Consider the following 26,225-nt stretch of genomic DNA (forward strand, 5'->3'; position numbering starts at 1 on the left):
CATTTTGCTTTTCACATTTTTTAATATTCAGAGAGCTTATAAGATGATGCTAGATAGAAGACTCCTTGTACGCATGTACTTCAGCCTGTACTAAATACGGATGTTATGCCCAGTGACAGGCAGTGCAGCTGTGCAGCAGTTCCTCAAGCTTTAAACTGATGCTTCTATGAGCAAGGGCGTCTCTTTTACTAAGCCACTAAATCGTTTGTCACATCCCATCCTCATGTACATACGTAGTAAGATATGCGATTTCAGGAAAGGAAGCCAATAAAAGTAACAAGGAAGTGTGATTTGAAGAAATGAGAAGTCGAGAGGAAGTTGAGGGGGAAAGAAATTCACCTCGCAGGCAGCAGAGGGTTTGGAATATGACAAAATACTCCTTTAAAGGATGCTTTCCAATGAGATGGTCATTACTCGCGATTAATTCTTATATTCACCGAGCAGCTAAAACCATTTATCTACTGTAATAAAGTGCACTGCCTACAGATTTTGTAGGGAAGGCGCATCACGTTAAACTGTAGAGCATCACAATTTTCACAAATCTGTGTTGCCTAAACTAATGCTGGACATCTACAACAGGTTTATTTATTTACACTAAGTACCTTAGCCATGCGATTAGTACAGTATGTATGTATGCAGATGCTTTTTTTTTTTTTTTTTTTTAAAGATACTGTGCCTTCAATGTACAGTGCCTTACATAAGTATTCACCCCACTTCTCCAAACCGGTCCTATTTTATAAATAAATAAATAACTAACATTCAATTTGTCATTGAAGAAGAATTTTGTTGTTCGGATGTGACCATATGCCATTAAAAGTCACATGGCGTGACCAGAGGTTAAAGTCGATCTCTGTGCAATTAAAGTGTCATGTGCTCTCAATATAAATGTGTCTTGAAGGCCCTAGAGTGTGTTCGAGAACATTCCTAAAACAGAGTTTCACGAAGACCAAGGAGCAGAAAAAAACTAAGCAAAAGAAGCAACAAAAAACCTTAAGGATAACTCTCAACATGCTACCACCACCATGCTTCACCATTCTCTGGTCTCAGAGTGATGAGCAGGTGTTGGGTTTATATAATTCAAACAAATTTCAAAAAAAAAAAAAAAGTAGAAAAGTTCAAGGGGAGTGAATACTTATACAAGACACTATGCATCTTTTATAAAATATACACACACTCTAGGTATAGACTCCTAGAAAAGAATACATTTATTGTCATTATGTATATTTGTATAAGCATAGTACCATTTTAAGCATTAAGTGTGAAGAATGTTAAAGCCACTGTGTAAAGTACTGACTATTTAATTCTGTTAGAAATATAGAATCTGTACTGCAAGCATAATGGACTGCAACAAGATGAAATATCTGCTATTAAAATCACCATTATATGCATTGCATGGGGGAAAAAAAATACACTGGAGAACTTTGTAAAGTTTTATATTCTTTATTAAAATACTGTTGTACACACAAATATTGCAAAATGTGAGACAATGAAACACAAGTAGGGCATTAAAAGTACTAAGATATTGTGTTTGTGTGGTGTGTTAGCACATTTTTACTGGAGTGTGATCCTTGGGGTATAGGGTCATGATATTCATGATGATATGACATGAGAATTAGCTGTGTGTTGGCTGGATACGATGGAAGGACTCAAGTGTGTGATTTTGGGAGAGAGGCTTGGCACCAGATTCACTGCTGTTTTGACTATCACGGAAACCCCACCCCCACAAAAGTACAATTTGAAACACGGCGTCCTCACATCAGCTCTGTATAACATGTTCCATCCTGAGCCCTCCATGTTCAGTGTGGCTCAGCCAGACCTGCTCACGTCGCACCTTTTCCACTGTAGCTCGACTCATGATTGGAAAGGGTTACCAATGACGGGTCAAAACACATTCAATCATTGGCTTAATTCGGGTCGAGTCGTCCTGAGAGAATGCCAAAACCGCTCCAAGTGCAAAAACAACCACCTCTACACCCCCAGGCCCCCGAACCCTTATCCTCAACCCCCAAAACACTCCGCCCCCCTCTGTTACCTGCTGTTTTGCTGATGGACGCTCCATTTTCGCAGCATGTTGCCATCACATGATCGTCAGGTGAGAATTGGGTATTAAAAATAAGCCAAAATTCAAACATCCCTCAAACTAACCCCACCGTTTCCACCATCCTTCCCAGACGTTTTACTGGTATTAATCAGACAGAGCTCAAAAATCCCATCATGCATCACTGCACAAGAGCTGGGTGTGAAAAAGAAAAGAACCATCACATAAGAGCTACCGATTCAGTCCAAATAACAACCACCAGCCTATAGCTCATGATGGAAGGATATAAGGAATGGAGTGAGGGGAAAAAAAAAAAAAAAAGTGAGTGTGAAAATGTGAGCGTGATCTAAAAAGTTGTGCCACAAAAAGGGGGCAGAGGGAGAGGACATTCCACAGAGGCAGAACTGGTTCCCTTCCTAAATGTGGTCCAGTTCTTTGGTTCCTTTCCAGACCTAAAAGGCCTGATTGAAAAAAAGACAACAAACGAAACAAAAAAGAAAAATTCATTCTCACAATTGTTGATTCATATCACATTGCAAAAAAGCATCCATGGAAATAATTTCTTTTTTTTTTTTAAAAAATGAACGGAGGTTGCATAAGTCTAATAAAGTCTTATACAGCAACAAGAGAAAGCACCCCTGTGTCAGTGCCACCAAAGTTACATGGACAGAGTGAGAACCCAGGCAGTAATGAAGCGACCTTCTCTTTGCAATCACATGTGACTTTGGAAAGTCTTACTTTCCCGGCTGGCGGGGGCGGGGGCTGGGGGGGGGGGGACGGGACGGGAACGTACCATACCACGCCACATACTCCACGTTCAAACAGCGGCCAGTCTTCTTAGCGATTTGGCCGGCCCGCCCCCCTCTTACAAGCACAACGGTTTGTCCTATCTAAATGACAGCGGAGGCAAAAAGTGGTCTGGGTTCTACACACGACAAGTGGTCTGTCCCAACTCGCAGTGCCTACAGAAGAGATCGCTTTTTCTTTTTTTCCCGGAAACCAGGTCCTCGTCCTTTTCGTGTCACCTTGTGGACACAACCCACATGATTTTTTTTATTTATTTTTTTTTTAAAAAGGAAAAACTTAAAATTCTTAGTGCATCCTCCAATGGAAAAAAATTATAATAAAAACCAAGAAAAATAAAAGCAGGAAATTGTCAATGTTTCTTATCGACAATGATGTTGTTGTTCCCCAAGTCTAAAAAAATTAATCACAGCGGTCAACATGTTCAGAATTCAGCTAGCTGTGAGTTTAGGAAAACTAAAAAAATACACTTTAGGAAAAAAAAAAAGAAAAAAAAAGAAAAAAAAGAAAAAAAAAGTACAACTTCCTCTTAGGACAGTGTATCTGACTGGAGGTGAGCAACCAGCTGGCTTTGTTTTGGCCGTTAAGATTGTTCAAAGCTGCGCCCGTCTTTGTTCACTGTAGTGCAATGTGCTCCGGTTCAGGCAGTCCCACCCCATGCCTGTGAGGGGCGCTACAGCGAGCCGTTAGCGGCAGCCAGCAGTTCCTGGAAGGTGCTGTCAAAGCAGCGCTTTAGGTCTGAGTAGGTCACCACCAGCACGCTCTTCTCATCCCGAGACACCAGGCTGATCTTCTCGGGCACTCCGGCATCCAGCTGACGAGCACACAAGGAATCATGCATGACACAATTCACAGGAAATTAACAGAAAAGGCAAAAAAAAATAACAAAAAACAAACAACAGATGCTTACTTTATTAAGACAAGACACAATGTGGCTCAGGTCGACCCAGGGCGTGCCTGCTTCAGTCACCTGGTGGAACAGGTGATCTCTGAAGAGCTTCAGCAGGTAGCGATCCCCTGTTTCGGACCACGTCGGATCCTTCTGGAATCTGCAGCAGTTCAAACGAGACGTTTTACCACGGCACGTTCAAAACCAAGATCCAACAGAATTCATGGCTCTAGTTCATTTCCATCAACTGGTTACCAGAACGACCGCTACTGAAAAAAGCTACTTAAAAAAAAAATTGAATATGGAAGAAATGCTTGCATTAACGTTGTTCATTTGGGTTAACTAGCCAACACCAAATACTCAATTTCCGTAAAAAAATTTGTAATTAATGATAACTACAAAAAAATAATCAGTTCATCTGGTTACTGCGATACTTCCATATAAATCCTACACACACTCGTTTTTGAGATCTTGCACTAATGAGAATACTGTACGCACAGATGCGTGGACCGACCCACAGATGCACAGAGACATCAAACTGGATCGCAGGCGCAATGACTGCGGTACAACCTCATCCGCCGTCTTGTTTGTTTCGAGTCGAATGGGTCACATGACATGATATTAAAAAAAAACAAAAAAACGCATCATCGTTTTTTAATATCTCCGTTTTCTCAGTCCGCACTACAACATGAAAACAGCGTTTCTGAAATGTATCCACTTGGGAGAGCATTTTCAAAAAGCTCAGTCTCAGTGTAGACCGAAATGTAGAGAAAAACATGCGTTCTCAAATTTTTACGGATTAACGTGGATGTAGCCTTACTGCACGTTTTATTCTGTTTATATACGCCCATGATTGCTCATTTCCAGTCATTAACTTTAGGGGTGCACTGCACGACTGTATGGTCACGCCCACATCCTGCTGTACACACTGCAGCTTTCGAAATTCACCCGAATTCAATTTTATTTAGTATAGTGCTTCAAATATTGAAAAAAATACATAATGCATTCATGAGCACTAAAACACGTGACCTGTGTGCTTCCCTGTTCCTCTCAAACAGGGATTGGCATGATATTCTTAAACCCTAACCTGTTCATACCAGCATAAGGACGATTGTGTGTGTGTGCGTGCGTGTGCGTGTGTGCGCGTGTAAGGGAGGGGAATCAAATCTGGTAAAGAGGGAAGATTTATTTCCTTGCCTTTTGATCACGCTTCCTAAAAGAGGTGCAGGACTTACTCTGGTCTCTCGTTGATGGTTCCCAGTTTGGCCAGAAGACGGAACAAGCGTCCGTTCTGCACCTCCTGTGGAGGGAAAAAGAAAGGTCAGTTAGAAAGGTCAATAAACCTAATATAAATCAACACAACATAACACACGATTATCAAGGTAACACATATTCCAAATTATAGCTTAACCATATAATTTGGAATATGGCTCAACCATTTCCACATGTTCTAGTGTTAAAGCGTGGAACTGAAATGGTTGTAATGGGATTGCGTGTCAACTCTTTCGCTTGCTAATGAAGAATTACACATCACTAGTTTATTTTTTAATAGTTTATGACTTCGCTCTATTTCTCGCTTTAACGGAATAACGGTTTCTTTTTTCAAAGATTTTTCAATTCAGTTACAGACCGCAAGCCGGTCTTAATGTAAAACACGGGATCAGCGCCATGTGTTCATCACCTCAGAGTTAAAAGCTTATACGTCCGCACGGCGTTTCTACGTTCTCACTAGTGTCCGTTGCAAGCGACTCAGATTCGCACCAGGCAACAGAATTCTCCCGAACGATACGACGGTAACTTCCTCAGACCAATCACATGACGCAGGATGTCGGATCGCTGGTTTCAACTCTCACAACTTTTAGTTGCTAAGAAAAACGGAAGAGAAACCTGTAAACGTCATTTGGGTCCCGTTTCAAACGCTGCTAAAAGACCAACACCATCCAGGAGCACAGCAAGCTGAGTAAGTGTGAAACGCTAAATGGTGAAAACGTCGACTACCATAAAATTAATTAATAAATCAATTCTGACCTAAAAATTGGTCATTTTTTTAAATATTTGACATTTCCGTCAGATTCCGTCATCTTTCATAAAATATCTGGTCTCAGGGACAAAACAAGGGTTGTATTTTTCAAATACATTTCTACTTTATTTTGTTCATATGTTCATTCATGGGTTTTCAGTGAATCCAACTAGCTGCAGCTAACTTCAATCTTGGAATGAATAAATGAAAAAAAAAAACAGATTAATTCATTTTTATTTCATTAAGGACCAGTAAAACCCTGCTCACACTTACAGCTGATCATTTATCTGATTTGATGGCGCTCTATCCAGGTTTAATAGTCTAAATAAATAAATAAATAAATAAATAAATAAATAATAAATAAAAAAGCGCTTAGAGGAATACCACTTGTACATGCGGGTGCTAAAGGCAGCACTAAGTTACACGGCAGTTTCACACTCAGTTTTCTCAGTTGTACAGTATACAGCCTTAAAACCGTGATCACACCTCCCCCTCCCTTCTACGCTGCATGTACACACACACGTACACACTCCCAGCTTTCTTTCTTCGTGCTCTTGTAGTTAATAAGACTAAATAAAATGCAGCTTGTCTTGTTACAGAGAAACCTGAAAGGATTAAGATTAGAGCATTACCGTTTGACTGATACACAGTGCTGACACTGGAGACTCCTTCCGTAAATGGCAAATAAAGATCTTACAGAAAAGATTACCATATCAACCGTTATGTATATTTTTTTTGTTTTTGTTTGAGCTTCCACCGTACAAGTCCCTCTAAAATGAGTTGTTACTACAGAAACAATAACCAGGGTTCGTACAGATGCTTCGTAATAAAATTCCAGGACATTTCAGGCACTACTTTTGTTTTCAATGACTATACAAGAGCTGTCATTCAAACATTCTTTATTTCTTCTTTTGAAATTCCCCCCAAAAAAGTATTATAATAATTAGTAATAATAATAATAATCATAAAAAAAACTATTTTTATATGGCACCCTTTTCCAGCCATGTTGGACTAAGTTTGCATTTCCCATGCATCGCTTTGTCTTCACCATAACCTCAACATACCAACAACTTTCAACGGAAAGTCGCTAAATGATGCCATGCGCTAATTAGCAGTTCAATTAGTGTTGTATTCGCATTCTGCCCAGTGTCAGCTGCCCATTAAGACCAGTCACTTCCAAGCTGCTGCTCGGCACTGCTAAAGTCCTGATTCATAACCACGACATCGTCATCATACACGCAAGACAAAGGAAACAACTGTGCTGTGATTTCGGCAGTGTCGGGGAAGCTACTTTCAAACGGTAGCTTTTCAAGCTACAAGCTACTCATAGTTTGAAGTAGTTAAGCTACCCAAGCTTTAAATAAATAAATAAATAAATAAATAAATAAATAAATACACACACTACAAGTTACGAAGGAAAAGTAGCCAATGACACTGAAGCTACTTAAATGGGAAACATTTTTGGTAGGTCATGATTGTGTATCAGCTTATGGATAACTGTATAATTCTGCATAAAGAAATTAAACAATTTAAAAATAATTCAGAATAATTATGAATTTATAATGTGCACATTAGGTTACTTCTCAATTTAACATGACATGTTCATTTCTGTATGCGTCCTTAAATTTGTGCTGGAACTCCTGGACGTCGTATTGTATTATACCCGAGGTACTGGACAAAGTATTTTAATCTTTGGTTTGCGAAGATGACATATAAAAAGGTGTAAGATTTATTATTATTTGATTCCTAAAGGCACATGAACAACAAAATAGGCCACGGGTAATTGGTCCCCTCATTATCGGATTCAGTCGCCATCTCCCGCTCCATCATGATTAATAAGAATGAATAATGTATACTTCCGATAGGCCAATAATACATGCAACAATAAATAATCATCATCATCATCATGTAAACATTGTGTTGTGCTGCCTATTAACATCAAAGCGCCAGTAATATTCTCTGTATCAAAGAATAAACTCCAGTGTTATTTATTATGGTATTATCATTTACCCGCCCCATACATCACATAACAAACTGTGGCTGGTCACTTTACGTGTCCATCAGATGGTCACTTCCTGTCCATGTGAGCTATAGTGAGGCTCTTAATTCCTATGAAGCAAGTTCACACCACAGATGCAATGAAGTGCACCATCATAACTGAGCAAAAAAAAAGTATCAGTTGGTCACTACATCACTATTCGTTTGAAAAAAGTAACTCGTTACTTCGTCACTATTTTTAAAATAGCAGCACTTCGGTCACGATACTGAAAAATGTAGTTAAGTTAGTAACGTCGTTACTTTTAGTTAGCTACACCCCAACACTGGATGTCAGCTATATTTACATGTAAAATAATCACTCCGAGAAAGTTAGAAGCGACAGAATGTCTCTTTTTTCCCCTCGCACACTGAATGTGCTGCTCCTCTCTCTGCCCCTCACTGAACAGAACAGCCACAGAGACAAGTGTACCTGCGGCAGGAAAGCAGGACCTCGTGCTCACGTGGAAGTACTGGTGACTCTTCTACGGAAAGTAGCTAAGGTTTGTTAAAAAAAAAAAACAAACAAAAGAAACCACACAAGAATAATAATAAAAAAAATAAAGCTAAAATGAGTGAAAAGTGGACTGGAGCTGTCTCCATCACAGCGAGTGAATGAATATCGGGAGGAGGGGGGGAGGGGCTGCAGCAGGGTGTTGTATTCATGTTCTATTGAAAATAAGCACTTTAAAGTTTTTCGTGATGTCGTATAAAAAAAGTCAGTAAATAATTCGAGCACTTTTAAAGTGCCACTAAATAAAAAAAAATGGCTATTCTCAAGATTTCCAGTACTTACATTTCAAAAGGCCAAATTCAACTACTTCAAGCACCTTGTATGAACCCTGCAATAACATTAATATAAACCTGTGATTGCACTACTGTCTGAGCAGCTGTTATATTAAACTAAATCAACATCTTCTGACCAATCAGAATAGAGAATAAGATCACTGGGGGGTAAACCGTAGTAAACATTTATACTGGGAAAAAGTTTTTAACCCTTATAAAGGGCTCCTTTTCTTGATACCTTGGCCAGATCTTCCTCAATGACGTCATTCCTCATCTGTGAAGCATCCAGTTGAGTGTAAAACCTGGCTCCGATCATGGGCATGATGTCATTGACGCTACGCAGGCGACTTTGCTCCGTAAGCAGGTACCTGGAGGCCCAGAGTCAAGAAACACACACACATTTCACTCAATGTTGCACATAGACTCACATACATAGACATTAAATCCACAGCCTTTTTGATAATATCTGAAATTGAAAATGTTAGTCCATGGTAAAAGTGTGTGTGGAGCTACGTGGTAAAGGGCTTTCGCACAGGATGAGGTTCTTGAGGTCGGATGAGTAGTTGATGGACACAAGCTCCATGGCTTTCTGCAGGTTCTCTCTCTGAATGCCAGCCAGAGAGTTGCAGGCCAGTGCCAACACCACCTTCCCCAGAGAGATCAGATCTGCTTGCTGTCACACAGATACACACAGAGAGACAGAGAGAGAGAGATCAGAAAGCAGGTGTGGTTCCATATAATACATTTCACAACACATGCTAGTAATAAAGGCCTTGAAGCACTGGTGCATGTTGGTTTTACCTGGTACTGGGGCATGAGGGCCAAGTGGTTGGTCTGACTATTGTCAAATGTTAAGACATCAAACACACCTACACAGTTCACCCGTAACCTAGGAAACAAGAAAGAGAGGGGAAAAATACAACATTAAATCAACTCAACTAATTTTAATAGGCAACTTCCATCCACCCATTTTCCATACTGCTTGTCCTACACAGGGTCGTGGGGGAGCCTGGAGCCTGTTCCAGGGAACTCGGGGCACAAGACAGGAGACATTCTGGACACATTCACACGCCACGGACAATTTGGACACGCCAATCATGTCTGGGGGAGGAAACCAAAGTATTCTGAGGAAACCCCCAAAGCACAGGGAGAACATGCAAGCTCCACGCACACAGGGCGGAGGAGGGATTCCAACCCCTAACCTCGGAGGTGCGAGGCAACCGTGTCAACCACTAAGCCACCTTGAGCCCACGCACACAAAACCTCGCACGACTGCCACTCGGGTGCTGAACGGACAGCTCTGCTTCAGCACTGAGTGTTTTGGTCCACTGGGAAGCACAGGGCTGCAGGGTGGGGCTGCAGAAACACACCCAGCTGGCAGGCAATGAGTGGAGCGGCAGATACTCACGGTTCAGCATACAACGGGAGGATATAAAAAGGGCCATGGCAGCACAGAGAGGCGGAGCTCCGCATCTGTGTGTGGTAATATTGATGCCTCTGTCAGTTTACCTTACAGACGCCGACGGAGAAGACGCCAGCGCCGAAGACGACACTCCCTGGCCCGGCTGCACTCTCGGTCGATACCCGCTGCTAGCGCCACACCCCCTGGGTCTCACCTCGAGCCAGATCACCACTCCCCATGCCGGAAGACAGCACCACTCACCACCTTCACCCAGAGACCTCACGCTTTCACCATCCCCCTTCCTTCACATACTAAAACACTTCTAGTTTTTGCACCTAAACTGCCTCTTAAGTGTCTGTGCTAAGCCCATCACAGCCTTGAGTAGCCACAGCGCGTAACCATAGTTACAACTGAACTACATAAATGCATTAATCATCTCCAGTATGGTATTTCAGGAACAGAAAACTAAACCGAAACAAAACTTCTGCATTCACTTCATACCCAAACTAACATGTCTTAATCAAAGTGGGTTCTTCCGCTAAGCATGTGCACGCGTGTGCATGAGGTATGGCAAGTGTGTATGCATGCGTGTCCAGCAGACCACAAACACCCAAACACTGAGCTCACCCTACAGCTGAACAGAAACAAAGAAGTTCCTGTGAAGCCCTCGACACTACACTGGAAACATCTGGATCGCTAGAATATTTCAAGCGTAGCATTATGTTTGAGATGTTATCGAATCGCTGCATTTAAAGTGTATGGTGTGTTAAAAGTACTGCTGAAACTATTAAATAATATCAACTGCTAGCTAAAATAGGTGAATATTTTCCATATAAGGAAAAACAAAATTGCTCTAGCCATGTATCTGGCATGACATACACTCACCAAGCACTTTATTAGAAACACTATACAATAGTAATACTTTGCTCCCTTTGCTCTCGTTTCTTCCAGCATGGATTCCACAAGACGTTGGAAACTATTTTCCTTTGTGATTCTGGTCCATGTTGACTTGATTCCATAACACAATTCATGCAGATTCTTCAGGTGCACTTTCATGCTGTGAATCTCTTATTGTACCACATCCCAAAGGTGTTCAGTCAGGTTCAGATCAAGTGTCAGGCAAAACCAATGAAGAACATTGAACAAATTATCATCATGTTCATGAACACAGTTTGAGACCAATTTTGCTTTGTGGCACAGTGCATCATCATGCTGGAAGTAGTCTTTAGAAGATGGGTAAATTGTGGCCATGAAGGGATGCATATGGTCAGCAACAACATTTTCAAATAGGCTGTGGCATTCAAGCCATGATTGATTGGTATCAACAGCCCTGAAATATGCCAATAAAACATTCCCCACACCATTACACCACCTCCACCAGCCTGGACTGTTGACACAATGGATTCATGCAGTTGATGCCACATTCTGACCTTATCATCTGTGTGCCTCAGCAGAAATCAAGATTCATCATACAAGGCTAAGTCCCCCCCCCACAGCTTTCTGTTTTTGGCTGACAGAGGTGGAACCAGATGTGGTCTTTTGCTCTTGGAGCCCATCCACCTCACTGTGCATTCCGAGATGCTTTTCCGCTCAGTATAGTTGTACAGAGTGGTTATCTGAATTATTGTAGCCTCTGTCAGCTCAAACCGTTCTCCACTGACCCCCCTCATCAAGACGTTTCTGTTTACAGAACTGGACGTTTTTTCTTTATTGCACCACACGGTAAAACTCGCACAGATCACAATTCTTTTCCCCATTCTAATGATTTTATGCATTGCACTGCTGACACAAGATTGATTTATTAGATAACTGCATGAATGTATAGGTTTTCCTAATAAACTGCTCAGTGAGTATAGCCAAATGTTTTTTTTTGTTGTTGTTTTTAAAAACTGCTCACAAAATGCCCCCCCATGCATTGTGTTAATAAATCAATAAAAGCAGAGGTACAGGAAGGTGTTATATATATATATAAGAAATTGGTAGATCACAGTACTTGAGAGAAGTGTGACATTTATTTTAAAATAGAATTAGCATGTTTTAAAATTTTATTTCATTAATCGGCCATCTTGTTAAATGATTGAAGGAAGGTAAATTAATTTGAATGCTAATCGAAGTATGAATGTAATCAATGTTAAAGTGGATGCAGGTGGTCCCAGGTCATGCATGTGTGCGCGCGCATATGTACCGAGTCTTTCCAGTGATGAGGATCTTGCTGGGGTCCATGACCCTACAGGCCAGGCCTGCAGTGTGGATGGTACGTAGGGCTGAGCTCAGCTGCACGATGTAGGCCCAGATCAGAGACTCGGGCAGCAGACCGGCATGCTGCCGAGGAGGAGGCGGCTCATGCGGACCTACAGGAACGAACACACACACACACACACACACACACACACGGTCTTACCCCGGGGTGTACACTGGTTTCCTTGTTCTGTACAAGAACACAGTTAATGAACAAAACCATACCTTGTGAAAAGAAATGACAGAATATGATCACATGATACTGTAAAAGAGTGATGGAAAATGAGAAATGTGCCAAACCTATTTAAAAGCTGAACAGAGTACTGAGTTCAGATTATTGAGGGTTATAAGCCAACCACATGACCTCAAACTGAGGGTGAAAGAGGCACGAGCGCAGTAGATAGGAGTTAAGATCATTTTTTTTCCTAACCAAAAAGGATCAGATGCAGTGCGGTATGCATGACGGTACGCTTGTGGCATCATTTCAAATGTGTTCATGCTGCTGCTTCCACAATCGTGAGCAAAAACCAACTGCAGATGGGAAAAATCTGAAGGGAACAAAAAAAAAAAAAAACCACAACGTTCAGGTGTTCTGTTTGGGATGCTACACCACTTCACCGTACACACAGACATCTTTTTCCTTAGAAAACCGTTCTGCTTCAGCCACACAGACATCGTGAAGCAACGAGAAGCGATCACACAACGGAACGTGCAGTTATACACCAGAGATACATCACTGCTATCAGAATTGTGCCGTTAGGAATTTAATGATCCAGATACGAGTTCAGCATTGCTGTGGAATAAACCTCGTTAACATGCAGCCAGTTATCAGATGAATCACAGAGTATAAAGGTCATTTATTAATTATCATCAGCATCATCAAAGTATCCCACTGCAACATGCAAATGATTACTAAAAAATAAAAAAAATAATAAAAGCACAGTCCTTTTGTGTTCTGTGAGCATGGCTGATTGTAAACAGTGACCAATTTTTAACCGACTACAATGCATACCATGTTCGCATTCTGCAACATACTATTTTTATCAATCTCCTTTTCCACTCTCGGGTTCCTGCACAGTTGGTGAATAGCGTGCAGAAACTGAGGAGTTCTGCTTCCTCCATCACTCTTACTGTTGCAGGTACCAGACCCCACCTGGCACAGGAACGGTTTCAACCACAATTTCCTCTTTCCTCACTTTACTTACTTACACACACACACACACACACACACACACACACACACCACTGCAGGCGTGCTTATGAAAATATTTGCTGTCATAGCGTCCTCACAAACACGAGAATAAACAGTAAGGATGTTTCTGTTGTCCGAGAGCTCTGTCACGTTCACACATATACCCTGGAGCTGCTAGAGGAGGAGTGTTTTTTTTTAAAAAAAAAAACCATCACATAGTTCTTGTGCAATATCCTTTTCACTTTAGTGGTTTCAGCTAAACATAATAAATAGGTCAACTGAGGTTCACTTATTCAGTTATTCAAACAGCAGCTAATAAGATCAGCGAGGCTGTTGGTGGTCAACAGGTTTGTTTTTCGTTTCTGGGTGTGGAACAAGAACTCACCCCACTTCCTCTTGGTGAAATAAGAGTCAGCCGTCGGGTCGTTGAAGTGCCTGCTGTACATGGTCTCAGCACCGGCGTGGAAGTCGTAAGAGAACACCAACGCTGTGAACACAAGTAAACAAATACTCAGCACCAATTTTTCAAGCTATTACAAGAACCAGCTGTTTCACAATAGACAACACTCATCACAGCGTCCCAACTAGTGCTGGGGCTGCTAATGGTTTAGGGAACCAGCAAACTGGACCACGTGTCCACCAGTTTAAAAGCCATAGGTAATTTTGGGTTCATGAATGGTGAACTTCATGCATCTCGAAGGAAACACGTGCAAGCACATATACTCGCTGAAAATCAGCATCCATAAAAACATCAATTACACCTATTATGATGGAAATACGTATTCAGCTATTTATTCTGGGTATTTGTAGCTGTCCAAAAGAAATTTATGTTGCCATTACTAATGTTTTCAAGCAAATAATTCATTTTCTTGACAGTGTTTTAGATGGCCAAGAGGGGAGCTCGGGTCCAGCTCCAGCACCTTGTTAGTGGAAAAGGGGTTCGCACACATCCTTACAGTGATCTCCAAAAGCCTTGGTGGTAAAGACTTCCCGCAGCGTGACAGCATTGGAGTGCTGGATCTTCTTCCACATGTCGACCAGCATCATGCACTTGGTGTTCACCAGCCTGAAGCCTGCAAACATTCGCACATGCTGTAACGTGTAATGCTCAGTCACATACAAAATCATGCATTTAATCCGTATGAATATCTCGTTGCTCGTAAGTATTTGGTTTAGATCACATTTCGCACCATGTATCCTCCTGAGACAGTACGGCAGGTCATCTTTGCTGTTGACCGCCTTGTAACAGGAAGTGATGTAACTGAAGTTGCTGGTTTTCTGGAGACGGTTTGGGGGCAGAAGAGGCTCCAGGGGAAAGAGGCTATGGTAGCTGTCCACCTCAGATGGGACTCCTAATAAATATAATAATTAAAAAAAAAAAAAAAAGGAATTAAACACAAAACTGAAGCAAGACATTTCCTTCAATTTCATATGTACACACATACACAGAACATTTTTATGGTTACAGTTCTGAAAAAAAGTCCATCTGGCATGCCAGACAGAGGATGTGGTTGCATTCAGACACCAGGTGAATACAAACACACTGACCACAGACAGCTCAGACAGCACCATGAACCACAGAGACGAGGATTAGGCAACATTCAGAACACAAACACCAGCAGTACACGCTTGCATTGTGCTTACCCGAGTTCTCAGACTGATCGATTTGGGCCATCGTTATCAAATGCCTGTTAATCAACTCCTGAGGAATAAAAGCGAGTACGAGTTAGGATTAGGTCACAGGGTTGATTTTAAAAAGGTTTATAATATCAAAACATGGTTTCGATGCTACTGAGATGATGCACATCCGAACAACTGCATCACCACATTCTATATTTCTCACAAGGACCTACATCCTGTCTTAATTTTAAGATTACAGATAATGCAGAATCAACAGTGAAATGCCAAACAGTTTAGTTCCCAAAGAGATTATACATATTTATGTATAATCTATATATTATTCAATTCATCCCAACTGAGCAAGCCACTGAGTGGCGACAGTGGCAAGGAAAAACTCCCTAAGATGTTAAGAGGAAGAAACCTTGAGAGGAACCAGACTCAAAAGGGAACCCATCCTCATCTGGGTAACAACGGATAGTGTGAAAAAGTTCATTATGATTATAAACACAACCTTAGACTTTATTTTTTAAATATAAAACTTGTCTTCACAAAACTCACTATAGCACTAGAGTGCATCCTCTCAGACGGGACTGAGATATTATGATAATTCTGACATTACCGCACCTCCACTTCAAATAACAGTATGAATATGACTTGTATCTAATGAAATACAGAAAAAGATAAAACCATGGCTAGTTTAATGAGATGTGAACTAAAATTTGGAAGGAAGTGAAATTGTGAGAGCGAGGAACTTTGTCGTGAAGTTGCAAAAAATTGAGGGGAACAAATATGTATAAGTCATAAACTTCTATTCAAATGGAAATTGCCACTGTTGGCAGTAATGTGGCGGTGAGTGTTAGTTATTTAAGAAATAAAGGGTTTGCTGATGCTGGTGTAAAGTCAGCCTCTGTAGTGTCTTGGCGAAACCTGAAATCATGCAGCTTTACCCAACCATAATAATAAAGTCTAGTGAAAAACTGCTGCCAGAGTGAATGTACAGTGACATCAGTGCATGTTACTGTTTTAAACCCAGTATTACTGTCTTCCAAGGGCCTGTCTTCTGGTCATGGATGCGTCACAGCCACTAAAGCTCTGCTACAGGTACCGGTATGAAGAAAAGATAAGAGGCGAATACCTGTCTGAGCTCATCAGCCATAAAGAAGGACGGAGCGTTGGCTTTGGGCTGCATGTACGCCACATGAGGTGCTGTTTGTGGGTAGATATGGTACGTTGGAAACACCTAACATGACAGCAAGCCAATTATTTATGTGCCAAAATTAATAATCATGAACATCACCAGAGCTTGAGACAGACAAAACCTTGAACCGTACCATTCCAGCCATGGGAGCAGGGGTGTTGTCGGTGTAAAAGTAGGTGGTTCCTCCAACGGTCTCCTTCTGAATGATGTGGGCGGCGCCTCCTTGCTCCGACACCGTGGTGGGCACCATGTAATTGGCTGGGTTGGGGTTAGGGGTGTGGCTACGGCGCCGGGGGGCGGGTGAGGTGTGGGGAGTGATTTTGGGCGAGTGGAGAGGAGACGACCCAGCAGACAAAGACATACCTGTGGAAGAAAAGGCTCTCTATAACGTCTGTGTGAATTGTTCTAGCATTAATGTGAGGAGTCGTCAGGGGGGAATCGAGAGAGAAATATTCACCAGGCGCGAGTCCTGCTGCGGCTGAGCCGCTCAGACCGGGATGGGGGAATAGCGGCGAGGGAAATGTCGGTACGGCCGCCTGGGACATAGTGGACATGCGTGGTGCTCCTTTAGGGATGAACTCTGTGGCAGCGGGGTTAGGAGCCTGCATGAAAGAGAGGAAAAAAAAAAAAAAAAAAGAAATCCCCAGTCACACTGTACATTAACACAATGTACCACAATGGTGCTGGGTCAGATCACTTTAACGTACAATATGTATTTATATAGCAGTTTCTGGATGGAGAATAATGCTGGTTGTATACTAAATAAATGAAAGAACTCTGGTTAGTCTGGGCTAGTCAGTACAGACTGCTGAACTGACCGTGATGTTAGGCTTTAAAAAGTGGGTTTAGAAGGGGAATATTAAGGAATAACCCACTCCTTACTGTGCTGAAGAGTCAAAAATTAATTCTTTAAAAAAATTTTTTTTTAAAAAAGTACACACAGAAAAACTTTAGAAACTGATATGACTCTTTTGGAATAATTATATAAAATGTTGCATCCTTCTTCCTAACGCCTGCCAATTCATGTGTTTCCTCATTAGATTTCAGTTGAAATTTGTAGACTCTTTTTTTTTGTGTGTGTTATTGAGGTTTGGAAATAAATAATACAGATAATTGTGGGTTGTACGAAAATGACAAAATCCACACACAAACATTTTAAAGCCTCTACACCCATCATGCCAAACACAACCACGTGTTAAAAATGCTTACCTTCCTCCTCTGCGTTATGCTCAAAGCACCAAAGTCGCTAAACAGGGACGAAGTGGGGGAACTTACAGGATCTGCAAAAAGAAAAGCGTGCAGTGAGAGACGTTTCAAAGCCAATAAACAGTGTTATGGTCCAATGGCAAACAGCAGATTGCGGCTCACCATGAGCGCTGTGGCTGAAATTCTTGGCACCGTCATTAAGGAGACTCGGGGAGCTGCTGCTGCTGGTCATCCTCTAAAAACACAAACACACACAATTAATAAGCATCAGTCTGGTATCTGAGTGCGTGTTCATACTGACAAGCACTTGAATTTTACATCCATCATAAGAAACCTTGTTCAGATAACTGTAAACCCACTTGAACATGAATTAATATTATACATGCCATGACTTTTACATCATGATAATTGCTTAAGCCGTTATATTCTTGCTACATGTTTATCTGTACCAAGTTCTGCTTCAATGAATGTTATAGTGACAATTTAACCCTCAACGCCACTTTAAATTTAAAGACCTACTGTGCAGGGTCCAGTGTCGGGCGAAACGTCATGAATTAAACACTGTGTCATGCTCTTATATGAAATGAATCCATTAACGGGGTGAAGTTGATTATTTTCCTATAAAAAGCACATCCTGAAGTGTTTATCTTATAACACTTGTGTTTATACAATCTGCTTTAACTACATGAACGAAGGGGGGAAAATTTGCACTCTTACTTTTTGATGTGTATCTTAAAGAAACTTTCCCCTAATTAATGCTCAAAAAAAATTCAGCAGAAAAGTGCGGTCTTGTAGTTTCTCTGAAAGTTCTGACACTGGTTCGTGCGAGTGAGAGTGTGTGTGTATTTCCCCTTTTCAGACAGCTGGACATGCTGATGGTGTTGATAATACACAGCAGAATACTCAAAATGGGAATTATAATCTCTGAGCGGGGAAACGTGTTAAAAAAAACCAAAAAAAAAAAATGCATCATAGATAAAATGAGGTGTTTGCGTCAGTGAAACTTCAACTGATTTTTCAGATTATTATTTGTCCAGCTCTAAAATGACTCATATTGAAATGAGAATCTGATTCGAACAGAAGCAAAACCAGAATATCAAGCTTAAAAATGTAAGAGAGATACCGTTCCCTCCGAAACCGCTGGATCAGGTCAATTTGTTTGTGCTCTACACCAAAGACATTCGAGTTTATCAAAAGATGGATATGAGACGAGAGATTATTATTTTAGCTTTAATTTCCTGGTATTTACGTGTTAAACAACATTAAAACAGAACCTTTTGTATCAGACCACCCATTTGTTAGTCAAGCAAAAGTATAGGAACAGATTTACTTTAATTTACTTCAAGACTTAACACATATTTGGTTGCATATCCCTTGCTTGCTATAATCACATCAAGCCTGTGATTCATTGGTATCACCAAACTGTTTTTGTCTTTGTGGCTTATCCTGATTAATTTAGATGCATTTCTCTGTAAACTGGCAGACAACATTCCTGTAGACTTCTGAATTCATTCTGCTGCTACCATCAGGAGTTCCACCATCAATAAAGATTAGGGAGTTTGTTCCAGAAACAGCCATGCAAGCCCAACCCATGACACTACCCCCACCACGTTTCACAGAAGAGCTTGTATGTTTTGGATCATGAGAAGATTCTCTCTCAACACTTTGGACTTTCCATCACTTTGGTACAAGTTAATCTTGGTTCCAGAACATTTGTTGCTCATCTCTGTATTTCTTTGTGAACTCCAATCCGGCTTTCTTCAAACGGTGGATTGTGATCCCTTCACCTGTGGAGGTTGTTGGTGATGTCACTGACTGCCTTTTTTTTTTTTTTAGGGGTTTTCTTCACAGCTCTCACAATGTGTCATCCGCTGTCGTTTTCCTTGGCCTACCCATTCAGTGTCTGTTGCTCAGTACACCAGGGGTTTCTTTCTTTTATAGGACATTCCAGATTGTTGTATTGGCTATGCCTAATGCTTGTGCAATGCATCCGATTTTCTCCTCCTTTGTCAGCTTCAAAATGGCTAGTTTTTCTCCCATAGACAGCTCTCTGGTCTTCATGTTGGTTTTATCCTATTTAACAACAAATGCAATCTTTATAAGTAAAACTGAAGGCTAAAACAAAGTAGATGTTCAGAGCTATTTATTATTTAACAATTAATCTAACAGGACACACCTGGGTAACAAGAAACACCTGTTCCAAATTGGATGGTCTGATACAAAATGTGCTATGTTCTATGTAGGACTACAACTAACGATTATTTTGATAACCAATTAATCTGTCGATTTTTTTTTCTTTCTTTGATTGATCGATTAGTTGGATTAAACGGACAATTTTTATTTTCTGTATTTTTTTTTTCTAAAAAACATGTTTTCACATTCACACTGTGCAAATTGAAGACTATGGAAAAATGTATTAAATGTATCTATGTGTGCTATGCTATACATTGTGCAAAGGATTTTTTTTTTTCTTTTAAATATTAACATTACATTTTGAAAAAACAAAACAAAAAACAACTGATTGTCCACAAGCTTTAAAGCAGAAGTTATATCACTATATCAATAGTATATATCAATCAAATGCTTTAAAACACCAACTAAGTGTTCACTGGTAAGGGGTTGAATGTTGTAACACACAAATTCACTTATTTGAACACAGTAACATGTTACTTTATTATGTAAATGGTTGACGCGTCTTAAATTTATATACAATGACCTGTTATAACCCCATTACAGTTACCACTCGCCAAAAAATATATTACTTTTGTTTCTATATATAGCATCAACAACATATGAGATCAAAATGAATATTTTAGTCAGAGGTACTGCGCTTCCTTGCTATCGGCCGTTGTTTGACACGCATGGGTGGACTCGCGCTCATTCAGTGAAGTTTAACAGAGACTCACTCGCGGTCAGGACGAGCCTTTATGTAAAATGGAAATACTGGCGTGAATTTCTAACATTTACAGATAAGGATATAAAAAGGTATAAATGTAATTTCCACGCTGAAGAAAACATATCTGGAACACATTAAACAGCATACGCATCTGTCATGACAAGCCACATTCATACACTTACGAGTTTGTTTGAAGCGCTTAATATAAAAACGCTCATGTTTTGGACGATCTGGATCGTGCACTTTTCCCGCAGCAGCTCACTCTGTAATCACCGCTGTTTTCCAGATGTGTTTTATTCATAAAAATGCGTTTTTCACCGTTGTGAAGTGACGTCACTGGCGGGGGTTATCCACAGTGATGTCACAGACACGACTAATCCATAAGGAAATTTGTTATTGATTATTTTAATTATCGATTACTATAGATTTTATCGATTAGATGTTGCAGCCCTAGTTCTATGTCCTTCAACACATCTACATATAAATAGCAGGAAAGAAGAGCTGAAACTCTAATCTCTCTTCTCATTCAGCTTTTGATCTCAAACCCAAATGTCTTGAGTCTACAACAAAAACAAAAATAAATAATCGGCCTTGCCATTCCAATTGTTTCAGAGGGGACTGTAAGAGAGATCTATGAATTAGGCACACACGTAACCTACCCATTAAAGAGTTTATAAAAAGGTGCAGAATAAAGGCGTTAAATGCAGGCATTACGACTCAACATGTTATACTAAAAGTCTGAGAGCAGCTGTGTTTCAGTAGGTGAAAACCCTGCAGATGTCACGGTTGCTGAATTCAGGCAAATGGCCAATTAAAAAAAAACAAACAAAAAAAAAACCCCTTCACACACAAGTAAGGCTGTATATGTATATTCCCCCCCCCATTCATACACAATGTTTTAGAAGTTTATGTGTGGTAATAATGTAGCTCTAACTTATGTTTGTTTATTTTTTAAAGACCCTAAATGTTTAATAAGCCATTTGCCGCTGTGTGGTAGTCAGTCAGTTCAATGAGAGGATATTAAACGGTTTAAAATGAGCTTTAAAATAAACTAGACACGTGTGCACTTCTTCTGCTTGTAGCAGTGCCATGCTCTATTGATCAACTTTTAAAATTAGACGGAAGAGGAGAAAAGCTGTACACAAACTGTGATACTGCTCCATTTATATAAAATACACCCACACACAATTTGCACAAAACTTAAACACATTACCTGCCTTTCCTACACTCTTCGGGTATCAACATTGTACATGAGTTGTCGATACACGATCAGATCTGCCCACACAGTTCTGACCAGGGATAAAATAGGACTTTTTTGTAGCTATAATTATTCTAATTAAATTGTACTTCAGTTATACAACAATCAGCCATAACATTAAACCACCTGCCTAATATTGTGCAGGTCCGCCTTGTTCCACCAAAACAGCTCGGACCCGTCGAGGCATGGACCCTGAAGGTGTACCGTGGTATCTCACACAAAGACGACAGCAGCAGATCCTTTAAGTCCTTTAAGTTGTGAGTTGGGGCATTCATGCATCGGATTTGTTTGTCCGGCACATCCCACAGATGCTCGATTGGATCGAGAGGCCGAGTCAACACCATGACCCTCAAACCGTTCCTGAACATTTTTTGCAGTGTGTCAGGGTGCATTATCCTGCTGAAAGAGGCCAGTGCCATTAGGGAATACCGTTGCTATGAAGGGGTGTACTCGGTCTGCAACAATGTTTAGAAAGGTGGTACGTGTCAAAGTTACATCCACATGAATGCCAGGATGGAAGGTTTTCCAGTAGAACATTGCCCAGAGCATCACACTGCCTCTGCCGGCTTGCCTTTCCCCAATCCCCATAGTGCATCCTGGTGCCATCTCTTCCTCAGATAAGCAACGTACCTGCATCCGGCTAGCCACATGATGTAAAAGAAAACATGATTCATCAGACCAAGCCACCGTTTTCCAATCGCTCCATGGTCCAGTTGTGATGCTCACGTGCCCATCGTAGGAGCTTTCTGTGGTGAAAAGCAATCAGCACTGACACTCTGAACGGTCTGCGGTTCTGACACCTTTCTATCATAGCCATCATGAACTTTTTCAGCAATTTGTGCTACAGTAGCTCTTCTGTGGAATCGGACCAGACGGGTTAGCATTAGCACCCCACATACAACAAGGAACATTGGGGGCCCATGATCCTGATGCCGGTTCACCGGTTGTCCTTCCTTGGACCACTTTTGGTAGGTACTAACCATTGCATACCGGGAACACCCCACAAGACCTACTGTTTTAAGATGCTCTGACCCAGTCGTCTAGCCTTCACAAACTGGCCCTTATCAAAGTCACACAGATCCTTACTCCTGCCCATTTTTTCCAACTTCCAACACATCAACTTTAAGAACTGACCGTTAACTTGCTGCCTAATATATCCAATCCCTTAACAGATACCATCGTAACAAGATAATCAATGTTATTCACTTCACAATGTTATGGCTGATCTGTGAATATTTCTAGACTCCAATATTGTCCTTAATACATTACAGCTCCTAAGTATGAGAAATAATTTGATAACATTTCAGTGAGAACATTGTGGATATATGAATGAACAGGAAGTATACACACCTGCATCATTGAGTATTTGGACTCTGCTGGACTTCCAAAGCCATTGACTCCAATAAAACTGCTGCTGAAATAGGAGTTGGTCAGGTTTGCATCACTGAGCGCTCCGCCATCCATACCAGCGACTGAAATGACACAAGACACACAAACCACTTAAAATCTAAAAAGCTAAATTGACAGATCTTACCTGTGCCAGAATGTCTGCTTGGGCTGTTTTTGTAAAATATCAGATTTAACCTTGAACACATTTTGTACAGCATGCAAAAACTTTTTTTTTTTTTTTTAAATCAGCAGCTTGAAAGTGCAGAATATTCTGTTTCTGCATCTAAAGGTGCAATTTCAGTGTCTTACAAAGAACCTGAAGGAAATCTGCAAACAATTTAATATTTAACTTTTAACACTTTCAAGTCTAGATGAGTCAATTAGTCAAATCATAAATGCTTATTTGACTCAGGGTATTTAGCAAAGTTGCTAGTAATTCAGCTTTCTCCACAACTCTGTAGGGAAAATTTTAATTGCCAACTATTTGTTTTTCACAGTCATTAGCAAATCTAAAGCATCCAGATGAAGACTACATTAACATACAGTGCATTTGTTGTGCACAGTAAGCAGTAATAACATAACTGCATAACATACAATATGTTAATGTGTACAGTATGCAGATATTATGCAGCTAGAAACTTAGTATTTAAAAAAAAAAAAAAAAAAAAGGAAAAAAAATCTATTTTGCAGTTGTTTTAAACAAAGTCTGGCCACAGTATATTTTTGCCATCAAGCCCCAAGTGTATACTGGAACTAAACAAGAGAAAACATTAAAAATTTAAAACAGGCTCATCAATCATGGAGAAAGATTTTACTCTCTGCCTTGGGAAATTTACTTTCTTCTTTATAAAAAAATAAAATAAAAATAAATATTAAAAAAAAAAGCAACCTAAATTATAATGCAAGGATGCCATCAAGTTCAACATGGCACTAATTGGTGAATTAATAAAATGTGACCCTCCACACTGGAAGAGGGTTTAAGTACTAGCTCTCAGATTCCGACTTGATTTAGTTTCATTTGGTTGGGAAGAAGAAATAATAATCACATCTATATCAAATATCCATCGACTTTCTTTTAATATAAAGAAAGAGGGTGAGTGTTCATGTTATTAGAAAGAGAAGAGAAGCAACAGCTCGAGGGTAAACCTGCGAAACGAATTCATCAGCCAATCAGCGCTCTGTTAGCCTCTGACGTCACGCGCTAAGCTTTCGCAGTCATTCTTAAAAACAAAACAACGTCGTGTACACGAAATAATTCTATAATTATATATTTCTGGGATTTTTTTTCTTTTAAATAAATGCGCGATAAGTTTAGATAATGCAGCAACTATTTAATAAGAAAAGGCTCTTTGACGGGTACACTGTTACAAACACGAAGAAAACACACACACACAAAGCTTCTGCATCTGATGTTGCAATAGTCTTGTCACTTTGTTCAATTGCGCGGTAAAAGAAAAAATAATCCTCAAGTATAACTACATTTTAGCCTAAACAACAAAAACGTACAAACAATATATTGGTTAATGTGCGTTATCGTCATGTTTACATTTTAAATTCGACCGTTCAGTTTCACTGGAAACAATGACAGGTCGTGCAGTTTGATTTCGCGCGCGCGTGCGTGCGTGCGTGTGTGTGTGTGTACACAACGAAAAATGTTAAACGAATTTAATTCGTTGAGTTTTCACCCATGACTACCCTGCGTTTGTAAGGCAACCCGCAGTGTATCGTTTCCGCTCATCGTTATTTTGAGTAAAGGTGGGGAAACTAGGCCTCACTGAATCCCCGGCCTCGATTTGTACAGCAGCCCGGCTGAGGCCCGTCAGGTCTCGACACTACAGAAGGGCGCGTTATTAGGCCTCACTCGGTGTTTGTCCTTATTGCTCAAACTTACTGCTCAATAACTGGCCGTCCAGAGCCGCTCCTGCAGGCCCGAGAGCATCACTCTTTTTGGCCACACCCGCCGGAGCTCCGCTCGGACACGGCGCTACTGCGTTCCCAGAGAGCGTATACCCTGCTACAGCCGCCGCCGCGGAGCTCACTGCTCCGCCGGCGAGGGCTAAAGTCACCGGACTGCCGCTGCTTCCTCCGCCGTGCACAACACTCCCCGCGGACGGATCCTCGTGCAAGAACTGGCAATCGTCGCCATAAAAGCAAGTCTTGTCTTTCGCGTAATAACGACAGAATTTCACCTTGACGCCCGGTATTCCGACACCGCCGAGCGGAGCAGCCGAGACCGGGAGTCCACTATTCATGGCACCGCTGATGCCGCCACCGCCGCCGTCGCCGGAAGACGCTCAAACATAGGGAGTCCTAAAACACTTTAATTCCAGCCAAACGCGTGAAAAAACGGCAACAACAACCAACCGTATCATCCAGACCGAACCGTCAGGCGGCCATCACGCTTCGGAAATGATCGCTGTGCGCGTTTAAATTTAAAAAGAGGGGGAAAAAGTAAAAGAAAGAAAGCAGCTCGGCGCTGTTGTTCAGCTTTGATCACGCTGTTGTTGTTTTCGGGTTCCGTTCAGCTAAAGCACAAACCAGCGCCGCAGTGCATTGTGGGTAGCGCTGCAATTAGTGCCAGGGCTCAGTAGGGCTTCAATTAAAGCGCAAACAAACAAACAAGCACATTTTCCGCAAGCATCGAGCTTATTAAAAATGCAGGCCCATTATGAAATGCTGATCAGTTAAATATATTTGTATGTTCAAATTAATGCAAGCACAATTTAAATGCAGCTCTACAAACAGGCTACTACAGGTGGGCTGGTTAAGACCTGTTTAAAATACCTGAGCTGTTTGTTTGTTTGTTTGTTTGTTTGTTTTTGAAACCTAATCTCTGTCCACCACAGAAAATAATTTCACACGTAATTTGTACTGAGAAAATATCAAACCTGTTAGGTCAATGTTGTTGAATTGTATTAATTTTTTACTAATAAAGTCATAAGAAAAATTATGAACTCTAACCTCTGCCATAACTTTAACCATAACCTTAAATTATTTCTTACATTATATCTGTCTTGAGTTGTATGAATTGTCAGGTCACATTCTGACAACTATAATACGAATTCAAAAATACAGCCATTACATTTTAGCAAAAAGGGGTGAGGAAAATCTTACCAAAGCTCTAATAGAGTTTGGAGTATCATTCATTCATTCATCTTCAGTAACCACTTTATCCTGCTCGGGGTTGTGGTGGATCCCAAGCCTATCCTGGGAACGCTGACAGGGCTCCATGTACACACACATATACATACTCAC

The 26,225-nt window shown here is 40.8% G+C and overlaps 1 protein-coding gene across 4 annotated transcripts; it reads right to left on the reverse strand.

Moving 5' to 3' along the window:
* Positions 1-1,420: 1,420 nt before the first annotated feature.
* On the reverse strand, positions 1,421-25,781 carry pan3 (poly(A) specific ribonuclease subunit PAN3). 4 transcript variants are annotated; one of them, XM_053610913.1, is made up of 18 exons: positions 24,862-25,764; positions 22,932-23,053; positions 17,590-17,662; positions 17,431-17,501; positions 16,679-16,823; positions 16,355-16,584; positions 16,159-16,263; positions 15,048-15,105; positions 14,594-14,755; positions 14,360-14,476; positions 13,789-13,890; positions 12,159-12,324; positions 9,373-9,460; positions 9,105-9,244; positions 8,810-8,939; positions 4,967-5,031; positions 3,753-3,891; positions 1,421-3,656 (listed from the first exon to the last, which is right to left on the reverse strand). In XM_053610913.1, the coding sequence occupies exons 1-18, from the start codon at positions 25,220-25,222 to the stop codon at positions 3,516-3,518; spliced, it is 2,415 nt and encodes an 804-aa protein (XP_053466888.1). In that variant the 5' UTR covers positions 25,223-25,764; the 3' UTR covers positions 1,421-3,515. The 4 variants fall into 4 exon arrangements, 3 of the variants coding, with proteins under 3 accessions (XP_053466888.1, XP_053466889.1, XP_053466891.1); XM_053610914.1 differs by lacking the exon at positions 1,421-3,656 and having other exon boundaries at positions 3,778-3,891; positions 4,929-5,031; positions 24,862-25,779; XR_008384407.1 differs by lacking the exons at positions 1,421-3,656; positions 3,753-3,891 and having other exon boundaries at positions 9,085-9,244; positions 24,862-25,781.
* Positions 25,782-26,225: the final 444 nt, after the last annotated feature.

The sequence above is a fragment of the Ictalurus furcatus genome, chromosome 23 (assembly GCF_023375685.1).
Source record: "Ictalurus furcatus strain D&B chromosome 23, Billie_1.0, whole genome shotgun sequence".
NCBI classification, from domain to species: domain Eukaryota; kingdom Metazoa; phylum Chordata; class Actinopteri; order Siluriformes; family Ictaluridae; genus Ictalurus; species Ictalurus furcatus.

Excerpts from the sequence above, each read along its gene's own strand:
- pan3 (XM_053610913.1), bottom strand. The coding sequence starts at position 25,222 with ATGAATAGTGGACTCCCGGTCTCGGCTGCTCCGCTCGGCGGTGTCGGA. Across the intron at positions 9,461-12,158 it reads CTCATCACTGGAAAGACTCG|GTTACGGGTGAACTGTGTAG; the intron begins GTACATATGCGC and ends CTTGTTTCCTAG. Across the intron at positions 3,657-3,752 it reads TTGTGTCTTGTCTTAATAAA|CTGGATGCCGGAGTGCCCGA; the intron begins GTAAGCATCTGT and ends TGTGCTCGTCAG.